The 14,514-nt window shown below is 47.2% G+C and overlaps 1 protein-coding gene across 1 annotated transcript; it reads right to left on the bottom strand.

Moving 5' to 3' along the window:
- Positions 1-469: 469 nt before the first annotated feature.
- On the bottom strand, positions 470-13,785 carry rnf11a (ring finger protein 11a). The gene is made up of 3 exons (XM_067973044.1): positions 13,443-13,785; positions 8,401-8,570; positions 470-5,758 (listed from the first exon to the last, which is right to left on the bottom strand). The coding sequence occupies exons 1-3, from the start codon at positions 13,632-13,634 to the stop codon at positions 5,587-5,589; spliced, it is 534 nt and encodes a 177-aa protein (XP_067829145.1). The 5' UTR covers positions 13,635-13,785; the 3' UTR covers positions 470-5,586.
- Positions 13,786-14,514: the final 729 nt, after the last annotated feature.

Consider the following 14,514-nt stretch of genomic DNA (forward strand, 5'->3'; position numbering starts at 1 on the left):
CACCGCTGCATTTGGGCTGGGGTGTTAGCCGATCTCGGCTAGGGTAGTTGTAGGGATTCTATAATTGGTCTCCCTGACCACGGGCAAAAAGCAAAATTGCGATTTAGCCACCCCTTTGGAAGTGTGTATGTAAAGACAGGGAGAAAACAGGCAAGAGGAAAAAGGACAGTGGAACGATCACATTTCTAAAATATATCTTTGGACGTAGCTCATATCCAACAGGTCTACGTCCCCAACCCAATAATACCACTGACCTACACAGAAATCAGCCTGGAGAGTTGATACGGAATCCACCGATTAATTTAATTTTAGGAAGCACTAATGCACGCTAAATTTGAAAATTCTTAGTTATATTATTAACCCTCGAGGATAAACATATTCTCAATCTCGGTGCCATGAACAGGCATTGATCGTTGAACACGTTGTTAGTTTAATTGAACACAGAGAAAGACCAAACAGAAAACGTGACTGTTTTAGGGCTGTTCACCCAGAATTTTTTTTTGTATTTTAAAAAATATACATACTTTTACATGATTTATGTTACCAGCAGCTAGTATAAACTAACAAAACATATATCATTTGTACTCAAAACAAAAACGTAAGAGTGTTGGGCAGTTCTAGATTGCAACATCTTGACTGAAATGTGTTGCATGTCAATCCAGGTTACAAAATGACTTAATTAACGGGAACATAGGCGACTGAGGTCTGAAGACCTTAAGATAGCAAATCAATGGGGGTTTTGGTGCCTGAAAAGTGCTGTGGCAAGACCCCAGAGGCTGTGTGTACCACAGCTACAACCACATTTCACTCTGTTCATTACCAGAGAAAGCCAGGCTCCTCCAAACTCAAATACACAGCCACATGTCTGCAACACCGTGGCCACAGACATCGATAAGCAACCTGAAGGAAATCGCACTTCAGCAAGAGACTGAAGGCAGGAAGAACTCAGAGATAACAAAGCGTCGTCGATGTAGAAAGTCCTTTCTGAAAATTAAACAGCTGCCACTCTAACGCTGGAAATACACAGCGACTCCAACTGGAGGAGTAAACCCTTAGAACAGGGAGAGAGATTCTGAAAAAGGGTCTTCACCACGAATGGCGACCTGTATTTCTCTTCTCTTTACGGATGCTGTATATTTCCAGCATTTTCTGCTGTTACTTCAGATTGCCAGTTCAAAGTTTTTCTTTTAATCTCCAAGTGGCCGCAGTTACTCGTGATAAACAGCAGACCTTCGGGCTAACAGTCGTGATTAATTTTGTAACCCTTGGGAGGGCATTGGCAAAGATTTGCTGACTACAACTCCAAAAGTGCAGTTACTTTCTGTTTTATTTATACCCCCCCGACACGAAGCCTTTTGTATTGCTCTGGCGTTTCCCACCCTATCTGAGGAGAGCGGCCTCTCTAAATCACGCTGTCCTTTTACTTACGGTCAGGTGTGCTGAGCCCCCGTGTGGAATGCAGAAAGCCAGGTGCTGCATCAGCAGAACAACGGCTGCCTGTATTTATTTCCGGTAACCTGACAGCGTAGCCACCCACCCACCAACAGGTCAGCCTGCGACACCACAAGCTCCCCATAAGTGTGGTTATTTTCAGTATGCACTATACAATATGTTTTAAATGTTTGCAACCAATTTGTCCTCGCCTGGGCTGTGTGACTTTACCATGCAATTAATTTTGTTCCCTCACTGGTGCTAATTACCAGGCAACAGTGAAAACTACCCTCTTACACTCGAGGCTTTCTATTCATGATTACAAGTTTACATGTACTAATCGGACTCCTGTAGCATTACACACCCAAGTCCTGTCTACAAGTAAAGCAAGGTTTTGTTTGGAGGGGGGAATTAAACCAGGGCACGCAGACATAATTCAGTCCCCATTTTAAAGTCATACTTTGTATCCTTATTTTTATATTTCTATTATAAATTCCTATGTCCGCATTTATAATGGAAACTGCCTATTTAAACCTGTCACACCCGTGGGAGGGTGTAATTAAAACGTGACAAGTTTACATCAAGATTTATGATATTTTAAACAGATTGTTACAGTCTTTAAGTACTGCACATGGACTTCAGTCACAGAATGTGAAAGGTTAATTACAGGAAATTCACATTTCCACCTCTGGCAAGTTCGCAGTTTCAGCAAGACTGCGATGAGGAGGCAGCAAATGGAGATTAAGCTATTTCCTCCTAAGGATGGAATGGGAAATTCCATATTCCCAGGTGATAGGTGAATCAAACCAGCAACCGCAGCCCCCCCTCACAAGTAACAAGTGAGTCAACCCAGGCATCATTCTCCCCATCTAAGAGGTGGGTCAACCCAGGTTTCTTCCATTCCCCCACAATTAACGGAGTTAAATTAGATTGCTCTTTGTGAACAGCTTAAGAGCAACATTGATGTGTGAAAGCGAATCACCAGCCCACCATCCAAAAATAAAATAGCCACAAACTTAATTACAGGTTAGTTCAATTCTAGAGACATTTCTGTCTGCGAGCGCGCTGTGTGGCAATGTAAGGTTAAACGGCACTTCTGAGGTTCCCCTGTTGACCCATTAGGTAAAGGCACCACCTGGTTGGTACTAAGCCAGAGAGCAGGTTTCATACGCGGTTGAAATTGAGTCAGCTGATCCCGGTTGAGGTGCTTTAATTGACCAAGGGGTGCTGCGCCTGATCTCTACCCAGTGTTCCCCAATGGGGACACATGTGGATGTCGGGTGAGAATGGAAATGGCGGCGATGACTCACTACTGTGGTCAAACGACACACCAAAACTCACCGTCTAGGCACACCCGTGAAGTAAGGCCACTGGGGTGAGGTAGGAGTGCAGCCATTACTAGTGTGGAACCGCACCCCAGTCCGAGTCTGCTCCAGGAGCGAGAGGAGGAGAAGAGAGAGATGCTTTTGTACCTCGTCCCAGCTGAAATTACGTCCAACCAGTGTTGGTGTTACTGTTTCGATTTCACCAGACTGCTAACCAATAGCTGTGAGAAATCTTAATGCTCAGCTTTTGGGTGCAAATAGTACTGTGTGATATTAGTCTGCTATTTTAACCCTTTAGGTTAACAGCTTCCTTAAAACAGAAGAATTTTAGATTAATGCATTTTATACAGTTTGAACTCATTCAGGTTTTACTTACTCACGTTCCTGCCCAGGCAAGTTGGAAACATCCCCAGAGTTGGTAACTCACAGGCCAAAAGTGGCTTTGTACTCCAGATTTAAATAAGGCTGCCCCAGGGTACTGAGACAGACAGATAGGAAGCTTCTGGGTTCATTCCCTGGTCTGTTCAGTTCTCGGTTGGAACCAGGGTTGCCAACCGTCTCCAAGGATAAACGATTAATCTCCAGGACACTGCTGCGAGCAACACCGGGGAGAAAAATTACAGGGGCATTACAAATAAAAGTGTGGGTTTTTGTTCCCCATTTTCTTTGAACACTTTCATTATTAGTTATAAAAATATCGGAGATGGAAGGGGGAAAAAAAGGCTGTTTGACTAACAGTCAAGAATCGTCTAATGGGGTAGCAAAGAGTCTGTTTGCTTTCCAGTTGGCATGGGAAGGCCGTGCACCGCGAGGATGGGTGTGACAATGACCAATGGTGGCAGCGGGAGGTCGTGTGATGATAACTCCTGGAATACGTCCAACCAGAGTTGGCAACCCCAACTGGGACAGCAATTAGCCAGTGTTCCTGGATTAGGGGCTGGATCACGAACCAGTGACCCTCTGCTTGAAAGTGCACGTCAGGGGAGGAGAGGATGGGCCCACACCCCATTGTCAAATAACCTGCCCGCACTCACTACCCAGGCTCAGGCCTGAAGGCAGGTAACTTGGGCAAGGCAGTGGAGGGCTGCAACCATCCACAGAGCCCAGCAGGGGGCAGCACATTGAGGTGGCACTGAGTTACAATGGCACTAGATTCAACAGGCCAGAGTAAAGGCTACTTTTAAACTCCTCATTGCATCCTTTGGTAAAGCAATCAATCCTTCTAATTTGCTACTATTCTTCAGTTTTTGTGTTCATTACTTTGCACACTTCTTTAAAAAAAAATTCAGAAAAACTCCTAAATTGAGATTTGAGTATCTGTGGAACAAGATCTCTGGAGGAAACTTGGGAGGAAGATCGAATAAATTTGGGAAAAATAAAAGCTTCCGGGGGCAATCCTCATAAAGGCAACAGGAGTTCAGCTCCTCGTTCCACACAGCATTGCTGGCTGTCAGGAGGCCTCTCCCAGGTCTCTGGCATTCTGATGCCTGCTGCCAGGAATGCTTCAGCTTCTCCGGGCTGCCTCTCCGATTTTCCCTCCCGTCGTGCGGGGAGACACCACTCAGCCTTTCCAGCTGGCCGGGGTCGGGATTCCAGCGGCGAGGATGACAGGTGCAAAAAAAAAGCCCCCTGCCGTCAACCCCCCACTGCAGGGCCCAGCCGTTTCTCAAAGTTAAATGACATTCCAAACAGCAAATCAGTGGTTTAAAACAAAAAGCACTAACCAGAGCAATCACTGAGCTGTCTAGTACGCCATTCCACATGGTGGTCTCAGAATACACTGTGTTAAAGCAGTCCAAGACTCAGCTCCCGCCTGTGAGTAAAGACACTAATCATGCAGGCTTCTCGAGTTCGATCCCCATTCATTGCCGAGCAGGCTGATCTCAGCAGGGTCCACAGAGGCAGGGCTGGTACAGCTGGCCTCAGCACCCCCTGGGCCAGAGAAAAGACAGTCAGGACTCCCGCTCCTGACCGCTATTCAGTGACCGCTGGACAAGTGAGGCTCCCCACGGTCGGAAAGTCTGCCAACAATCACTGTCTAGGCTCAGGTGTCACTACAAAGCTTCAGAGGGGAGAAGGGCCTCGCAGTTCATTTGATCCCTTCCCTCCCACAGAATTACCAGACTGTCTCCCCCACCCCCCCATTTAAGCACCTGCTCATTCCGGTGGCCCATTCTTGCCGTTATTCTAAACCTGCCCTTGCCAATCCTAAACCTGAGCCCCGCTGCCCTAGCATATCTGACGAGCAGGTAGAAAGTCCACCTGGGTGGGGTACGAAAGAGCAGCCATGGCCCGTTTGGAACTGCATCCCAGCGAGAGTCGGCGCCTCGGGAAAGGAGCAATTGAAATGAGCAAAACAAAAATAAAATCTGCCTTAAAAGTCAAAACATACAAAGTTTTTGCCCTGGTCCTCACAGCAAGTAAAGCAGTTTCTATTTGCAGGGAACCAAATACTGCATGTGTAAAGAGATCTAAAACTAAACGCCTTTGTGCTGTTTGAGTGGGACTGCTGCCATCACTCAGGTTTTAATCACTTCCCTTTCAGCTGGTTAGTGTTAAGTAGAACATTTGGCCGATTGGCTGCTTTCTCAGCTGGAAAACTGCACTGCCTGGTACAAACTTAAAAGCTATGGTTCATTTTGGGGGGGTGGGAGAGAGGGGGGGACGAGGTGGGGGAGGTCACAGGATATTTCTTTGGTCTGAGTGAGTGCAAGGTTTCTTCCCCTCCCTCCCTCCCCCCTCCTCCTCCTCCTCACCCACCACCCATTTCTTTCCCCTTTTGGCAGCAAGACATTCAAAGTGCAGTGAGGTTTGGCAGGGTCAAATGAAGTCAGTTGGTCTCGTAGGAAGACAGCAGAGCAGCGTCTACGGGCTCCATGCACGAAGGGCACGTGAAAGACCTCATGAGCCACTCGTCAATGCACTCCATGTGGTATATGTGCATACATGGCAGAAACCGGATGGGGTCTCCGAACACAAAGTCCATCATACAGATCACACACCTAGGAGGGAAACAAAATACAAACGTTATAAGAACATAAGAAATAGGAGCAGGAGTGGGCCATACAGCCCCTCGAGCCTGCTCTGCCAATCGGTAAAATTATGGCTGATCTCCCACCTCAACTCCACTTTCCCACCCGATCCCCATATCCCTTGATTCCTCTAGGGTCCAAAAATCTATCTCAGCCTTGAACAAATTCAACAACTCAGCATCCTCTGAGTGAAGAAATTCTTCATCTCAGTCTTAAATGGCCGACCCCTTATCCTGCAACTATGTCTCCTAGTCCTGGACTCTCCAACCAACCTCTCAGCATCTACCCTGTCAAGCCCCCTCAGAATCTTATATGTTTCAATGAGATCACCTCTCATTCTTCTAAACTCCAGAGAGTATAGGTCCATTCTACTCAATCTCTCCTCATAGGGTTATTTAAATGGTACAATTTTAAAGGGGGTGCAGGAACAGAGAGACCTGGGGGTTCACGTACACAAATCTTTGAAGGTGGCAGGACAAGTTGATAATGCTGTTAAAAAAGCATTAGGGATGATGGGCTTTATAAATAGACACAAAGAGTACAAATGCAAGGAAGTTATACTAAACCTTTATACATTACTGCTTAGGCCTCAGCTGGAGGATTGTGTCCAATTCTGGGCACACTTTAGGAAGGATGTCAAGTCCTTGGAGAGGGTGCAGGGGAGATTTACTAGAATGGTACCAGGGATGTGGGACTTCAGTTACGTGGAGAGACTGGAGAAGCTGGGATTGTTCACTTTAGAGCAGAGAAGGTTAAGGGGAGATTTAACAGAGGTGTTTACAATTACGAGGGGTTTTGATGTAGAGTAGATAGGGAGAAACTGTTTCCACTGGCAGGAGGGTCAGTAACCAGAGGACACAGATTTAAGATAATCAGCAAAAAAGTCCAGGGGGGAGATGAGGAGAAATTTTTTTCATAACAGCGAGTTGTTATGATCTGGAATGCACTGCCTGAAAGGGTGGTGGAAGCAGATTCAATGGTAAGTTTCAAAAGGGAATTGGATAAATACTTGAAAAGGAAACATTTGCAGGGATATGGGGAAAGAAGGGGGAGGGGGGGGGAAGTGGGACTAATCAGAAAGTTCTTTCAAAGAGCCGGCACAGGCACAATGGGCCGAATGGCCTCCTTCTGTGCTGTATCATTCTATGATTAGAATTTGGCCTGAAGCCAGTTTCTCAGCTTGAAGTAGTAACAACTGATAGGATCACCGAAAGTATCAGGTAAAACCTAATGGGTGTCCCCAGGCAGCTCGCTGGTGATCGAGGATCGAGTCGCTGCGACGCCAGCAGCAACCCTCAACTAAGTCCTTAAAGGGGACGGGGTAGGGGGGGTGCGACTGGGAAGGGGAGTGATCTGGCGGGAGGGCGATCGGGAAGGGAGGGGCGATCTGGCGGGAGGGCGGGGCGATCGGGAGGGGCGATCTGGCGGGAGCGGCGAGCTGGCGGGAGGATAGCGGCCCACCTGAGCCCTGGATTCCGATTTTATTTTTGCCGACACCAAACTGGCGTGAGGCGCACTTCTGGCTCGTAATAAGCGTGCGCTTCCCGCCCGCCATTTTGGAGTCTTAGGAAACTGTTCGGCACCCGAACAACGGGCACTGCACGGTCGAATTTCTAGGCCAACGTCTGGTTTCCAGTCAAAAAATAGTTAGAGTGGGAAACCAACAATGCAGAGAGTGGAGGCCAAGCACAGCACTGCAATATTCTGGTAAGTCTCCTGCTCTACTTTATCCGATGCTGGTTAAACATAGGCCAAAAATATGGCAAACCTCCCTCCATTTTAACCTCCAAACAGCGGCATAGATTTCCACTTTAGACGTGAATATATACCGCCAGCTTGTCGACGTGCACATGAATAACAATCACTGGGGCAAAGTAGCAGAGGGAAAGTGGCAGCAATGGAATCTCCATCCCAGTTACTGTTAGCACTGGCCAGAGAGGAAGGAAGAACATCAGCAAGTAAAAAAATACTTGTTCTGTCACTCAAAGATTCCCCAATGCATAAGGCCTTCCGTTTTTATCCATTTCCGCACACTTGAATGTTGAAAATTTTAATGATACAACAGGTGTCGGTGTGAACTTGTGTTGTAAACAGGGACAAGCTGGATACAGAGATCATCCACTTACAGCATTCGTTAATTCCCCTTTCCTGACAACACACTCTACCACAAGTGGGGGGGGCTTAACTGGTTCCTCGCTTCAGCCTGGACACATGACTGTTTGACCATGAGGGGCATCGCAGCCAAACCCGATCCTGCCCTCACTCAAAAGCCCACGCACGGGTTTTTTCGTTCCCATTTCGATGGTGAATGGCGCAGAAACCTTGGCTGAATGTTCCCTCCCTATCATAGGGTCCCAATTGTAGGCCACCCTATAGCTACCCCTGTTGAAATTAGGTACACAAGTGGGAATTGATCCTGGACCTTCCTAGCCTGTATTGCTCAGTACCACATCCAGGAAGAGAACCAACCCCTCGAAGCGACCAGGGAAGGCTCACAGGCTATTTCTACCACCTGAGGATAGTGAGGTGTTCCTCGCTCGAAGGATAAACTCTGGTATCCCTACTTCCCGCTATCCTGCCTCCAGCTCCCTTTCCAACGCACTCATACTCACTCCTTGATTTTCTTATCGTGGGCTTCCTTGCTGCAGGCAAAGATGCCCTTGGGAAGGTGCTGGATTAGGCCTAGCCTCTGTGCTATTCGAATCTGTTCTTCCTCGGTCAGCTGGGTTGCCAGACGAGTCTGACTAGGGGTTGGGTGATAAACTGGAATTTGTACTTGTTCCTGAAAGACATGTAATTAATTTGTTAGGTATTCATGAATATCACCAACATGCAACAAGATAAATACAGATGAGGGAGGTTAGAAAGTTAACCACCAGAGAGTGGTTAGAATGCGGAACACTGCCACAAGGAGTAGTTGAGGCAAATAGCATAGATGCCTTTAAGGGGAAGCTGGATAAACACATGAGGGAGAAAGGAATAGAAGGATACGCTGATAAGGTTAGATCAAGAGGGGTGGGAGGAGGCTCATGCGGAGCATAAACGCCGGCATAGACCAGCTGGGCCGAATGGCCTCCTTCTGTGGTGTATCATTCTACGATTCTACTCGTAGACAAGGCTTTTCCAAAAGCAGAAGGCAGGTGGGAGATGCATTGTCTGGTAGGACATGAGCTATACAGGCCGAGAAAGTTCCAGGGTCAATCGCTGGTCTAACCTAAGCTGATCTCGGGCAGGACGGTTATAGAAATGATAGATCTCAGCATCCATGGAGCGGGGGGGAGGGGGGGCGGAAATCAGTTAAGGGCCTGGTCCCGATTGCCCATTGCCGGGAACTACAGGTGGGGGGCAGTCAGGCATGCCATGGCTGGAATACCCTCCATGGAATGGGGCAGCTTGCTGGCACTCAGATACTAGATTGCCCCTGGCATCAGTGGAATTGTACCCCAGAAACACCCAGCACTTTCAGGAAAAGTGGGGTGAGATATCACACCAACAATTACACTCATTGTTTACCCAAATTATCAGAACTCAGGGCTCTAAATTAGATTGTTAATACAGCAGCATGATTTCACCATAACACCTATTAGTATTACTCAACTGTGGTGAGCAGCCCATAATTTTCCTTTTAAAAAGTGTTTGCAAGCAAAAAAAAAAATTTACATTTAATTAACAGACTCTAAAAGAGGAACCACAAAGTAACTTGCAAAGAAATCATTCCTTTCCTTATGTCACTCCTCCTCCGTATATTGTGGATGCCTCTCAGCTGTTCATTGCTCTGGCTGCAGCACTTAGAGCTTATGTCATTGTGACATCTTTATCCTGCGTAGTGCTGTTGGTAAATGATGCTGTCAAGATCGGACTCTTGTGTAACGCCCTCCTCCCCTGCACACATCAGTTTCAGCGCTCACACAAAACAGTCTCGTTTTATCCAGAATTCAATACTGTCAGTTGCCAGCCGCGGCTCAGTGGGGAGCACTGTTGCCTGAGTCAGAAGGTCGTGGGTTCGAGCCCCAACTCCGGAGACTGGAGAACATAATCCAGGCTGACATTCCCAGTGGAGTACTGAGGGAGTGCTGCACTGTCGGAGGTGCCGTCTTTCGGATGAGACGTTAAAACCGAGGCCCCAACTGCCCTCTCAAGAGGACGAGAATGATCCCAAGGCACTATTCCAATTTGGAGGCGAGGGGAAGGGGCAGTGGAGAGGAGTTAGTAAGGAGCTGTCTGCCCAGGAGCCATCGTGGTCGGTATTTGTTGTGCTGTACACTCATGCATATTAAGACTGCTCAAAATCTTACAACAGATAGAGACGATTTTCATCTCATCAGTCAGATTTAAACCCCGATTTAAGGATCAATGTCTAATACACTGCTCCACCCGGTTCTCTCCTCCCCTCCCCGTTTATACCGCAGGTACGGGCACCAACACCCAACCAAAGAGTTAAAATTGCTTTCAATATTCAGTAATGTTGTGCTATGTTAATGCCTTTGTGAACCTATTTAACATGCTTAGTACAGGCACAGAATAATTCGTACAGGCCGAGAATAATTTAAATCCCCAATACGCAACACTGCATGTACAAAATTAGCCACAGAACTTCCTGAATAACTCAGCCCCTTCCTGTGGCATAAAACAAATACAGCGACCAGTGGCATTCGGCACTGCCAGAGGCAGTCAGGTTCACTGGCCTCCAGTGGTGCTTAGGACCCTTGAGAGCCCACCTGGCCTGACGAATTACTGTGCATCCCACAGGCAAAACTGGAATATTAAGTTTATATATAAGTTAGCACACAAAAGATCTTTTCTATTCCCTCCTCTCCCGAAGGTACTGGAGTACAAACCCACAGCCTCCGGTCCCTCATCCAAATGACCGGTGAGCCTCGGCAGTGAGAATCGGCAGGCTATTCGACTGCAGTGGTGCCTGGTCCTGTCCTCGCTCGATGTCCAGAAGTATGCACTTTACAACAAGGTGTGGGGGGGGTTTAACTGGATAGTGATCAGGAGCTGGAACCTCACATGATTTTCCCCCGCTATCTAACCCAGAGGCTGTGAGGCCAAATGTCCTGCCCCTTTGATTGAGATCAGAATCCTGTTAGAGGCAAGTCATTCAATGTCCCCTCGCTCAAATGATTATTCTAATCGCCACTGGGGGTTTATAAATCATCAATAAGGGTCCCTAATGGCAAGACATACTGTGATCAAACTAGCACAATATTCACTCTCTTCACATTTGAATTTATATCGCACCCCGAGTTTGCACCTTATTAAAAGCTTCCACAGATGTTTGAGTGGTTCCTTGGCTATCGCGGCATTTTAAAGAACTGAAGCCACCAAATCTGGTGTGAGAGCAACTTCAGTTTATCCTTTTACTTAAAAAAAAAAATTTGTTCATGGGATGTGGGCACCTGTTTCTCACTTACTGTAGACTGTTCTCTGTGAGCCCTTTTCCCTTTCTGTTCCTCCCGAACTCTGTTCCTTTCTTTCTTACTCTCAGCCATGTTGTGCTGTTTCCCTTTCTCCCTAAACCTGTGGGCCTTCTCGCTCTCTTTTAAAAAAAAAATGTGTTACGCACTCTCTGCTCTCCTATGGCTTTACTCCCTTGCCTTGCGGTCTTCTAAAGCCTGCTTTTTTTCCAACACGTATCAATCCTTTCTGGAAAAGAAAAGCCACACAGAGTGTCAGTGTTGGGAATTACATCCACCCACTATAAACTAGGCTTTACATTTTCAAACACTTTGCAGTGTAATCCTTCTTACAGGAGTGGTACTCATAACATAGTCCATCGTCTACAGTCTCCACCAGTATACCTGTGGTCCGAGGTCTATTTATAGCCCCTACTGTGGTCCAAGGTCTATTTATAGCCCCCACCGGTATACCTGTGGTTTAAGGTCTGTTTGCAACCCCTCACCACTAGCTCTGCCTCCAGATCCATTTACCTCAATAAGTGTGGCCCTTAACTTGCTGGTCCACTGAAGCCTCCATTCATGGTCTGCCAGCCTCCGGGATTTTGAATGAATTGGCATTTTATGCTGTTCCTTCTCCTTTTTGTGTTCCCAAGCCAAAAAAAAAACCCAAAGGAATGTCATTAGGGTTAACCCAGCTTCCAAGCCACAAGTGAAAGGGGGCCCCTATTAAAATAGAGCTGGAGCTTTTTTGTTCTCTCTTCCGACGGGGAAGTGCCTGGAAACCACTTGGCAAAACTGTCCACATTGGCACCTTTGGAATCAGAGCTCGCTGTGTGGGGAATCACAGGCACAGCCAGCATCGCATCACTCAGTCATACAGTGCGTTGCACCATCCCTGCGGTAGCCCCTCGAGCAAGACGCCATCTTGGGATTGCCCTCAGCAAAAAGTCAGTGAGTAGCAATGCCATTCAGTGCACAGCGGTGCATTAAACCAGCCTCCTGTGAAGAGTTAGCTTTCCCAAAACGGGATTAAATGAAAAGGTGACAGTAGGGAGAATGTTCACAGGTTTAGTGCTTTAAAAAAAAAAGCAGGTTCCCGAACAATTACACTGCAAGAAAACTCTGGGTAAATTCTGCTGTTCTCATGGGTAATCCGAACCTCACTCCCTTTCAGTTATTATTCAGGAATGCGGCTTAACTATTATAATTTCAGAAATGCCTGACTGCATCTAGTTCCACTGCAGTTCACGTGTGTGATTACTTTCTGGGAAACATTGGTTTGCCCATTCCTTCCCTCCTCTCCTATAACTGCAGACTCAGGCTGGGGTACAGTTCTATGGGAGCTGATTAGCCTCCAAGTGGCCATTCTTTGTGTGCGAGCCTGGGTAGCGAGCGTTGGCAGGCTATTGGACCGCAGAGAGCATCACAGCACAGTCCCATCCTGTCCCCAGGTGCACTTTCGAGCATGGGTCACTGGGTAGTGAATAGGACCAGGAACCCTGGCTCATTTTCCCCACCACCTTCACCCAGAGCCACCCAGGAATCAAACTTGGAACTTTCTGCCCTATATGGGTCAAATCCGGGCTGCCACTCCGGTGCAGCACCGAGGGAGTGCTGCACTGTCGGAGATGCCGTCTTTCGGATGAGACGTTAAACCAATGCCCCGTCTGCCCTCTTGGGTGGATGTAAAAGATCCCGTGGCACTATTAGAATTAAAGCAGGGGACTTCTCCCTGGTCTCCTGGCCAATACTGATCCCTCAACCAACACCTAAAAACAGATGATCTGGTCATTATCACATTGCTTTTTTGTGGGAGCTTGCTGTGCGCAACCGCCTTTCCTACATCGGTGACTACACTTCTAAAATACTTTACAGTTAAGCACTTTGGGGCATCCTGAGATTGTGAAAGGTGCTATATAAAAGGCAAGTAATTATTTCTTTTAATGCACTTGATTATTATTTGGGAAACTTTCTAATGAATGCAAATATCTGGGACCCATTTAAATTAGTATTTAGGAAGCCCACTGATGCATTTGGAGTTATATATATTTTTTTAAAATTCTTTACATCTGCTTTGACCCTTCTGAACAAGCTCAATGGGCCAAGAGCCCACCTGAAGACATTGTCCTCCCCCCTCCCTAGTTTAATGTTAACACTGGGCCGAGTGTCCAAAGTTTATTTTTATTTTTTGGGTAGGCCTGGGTGATCCTCGAGTTTTATTTTTTTTGGCCGCTTCCCCTCCCAACACCGACCTGGTAAAGTGGCGGCCATGGTGATGGTGAAGGTGAAGGCGGCATTAGCAGCAGCAGCCCCGGCACCGGCTCGGCATCCAGCGCTCCCTCGGCTCCGGCTCCCCCGCCGGCGGCTCCGTCTCCGGCGTAACTCGCCGAGTCATTCAGCAGCGAGACGTCATCGGCCGTTTGGGATTTTAAGCAGTTACCCATTTTTTTTTGTTGTTTTTTTTTTAAATGGCGAATAAAAGTTTTAATAATTAAAAATAAAATGTAATTAAATAATATATATATATTTTTTAAAAATCACCAGTGCGCCACTCTCGCCCCTGCGCCTCCCTCCGACATTTTGCCTAGCCTCGACGTTGACCTCTCACACTAACCTGACTGCCCCACGGTTGAGTGACGGTCGGGTTCACCACTCCCCGGCGTCTCCGAGACACGATCGAAGCGAGAGGGCCAATCGAGAGGTGAGGGGGGCGGGTTCTATTTGTACACCCTAACTTGCTGGTGGTTTGATGGACACCTGGACTTGAAAGTGGGGCGGGGCGGTCTGGGCCGTCAGATTGACAGCAAAATGTACCATTCACAAGCCGGCATGATGCACCGTTCAGCCAATCAACGTTGAGGAAAGGCGGGACCTTTGTGGGCGGAATGATGCCCGTCATTGTTTTAAATAGGTGACGATTCAATGGGCAACGTCAAAGTCAATATGGGCTGAGTAAGCAAGGCTGAACTTTCACTATGTCAAGTTCAATATTGTGCTAAACACCAAAGTTAATTGTAGTGTAACACACCAGGCTTTGGTAATGATTATAGGAACAGGAGTAGGCCATTCAGCCCCTCAATCCTGACCCAATCATTCAGATCTTGCCTGAGCTGTACCTTAACTCCATCTACCTGCCTTGGTTCCATAGCCCTTCCCTAACAAAAATTGGATCTGAAGACCTTGTAGATTGGAACTCATTACTCCCTCAGTCACAAAGTTTGGAGGTCCTGGGAAAGGATGAGTTAGAGTAGAAGAAGGTGCAATCAGTCTCGGTTGGTACAGAGGGACAGTGCAGGGAGTAGAAAGAGCATGCAGGACTGTGCA

The sequence above is a fragment of the Heptranchias perlo genome, chromosome 37 (genome assembly GCF_035084215.1).
Source record: "Heptranchias perlo isolate sHepPer1 chromosome 37, sHepPer1.hap1, whole genome shotgun sequence".
Taxonomy (NCBI): Eukaryota; Metazoa; Chordata; class Chondrichthyes; order Hexanchiformes; family Hexanchidae; genus Heptranchias; species Heptranchias perlo.

Bases quoted from the DNA above. Each gene is read 5' to 3' on its own strand.
- rnf11a (XM_067973044.1), bottom strand. From the start codon at position 13,634: ATGGGTAACTGCTTAAAATCCCAAACGGCCGATGACGTCTCGCTGCTG. The intron at 8,571-13,442 runs GTCGGTGTTGGG...CATGTCTTTCAG, and splicing joins CATGGCCGCCACTTTACCAG to GAACAAGTACAAATTCCAGT. The intron at 5,759-8,400 runs GTGAGTATGAGT...TTTCCCTCCTAG, and splicing joins CACGATAAGAAAATCAAGGA to GTGTGTGATCTGTATGATGG.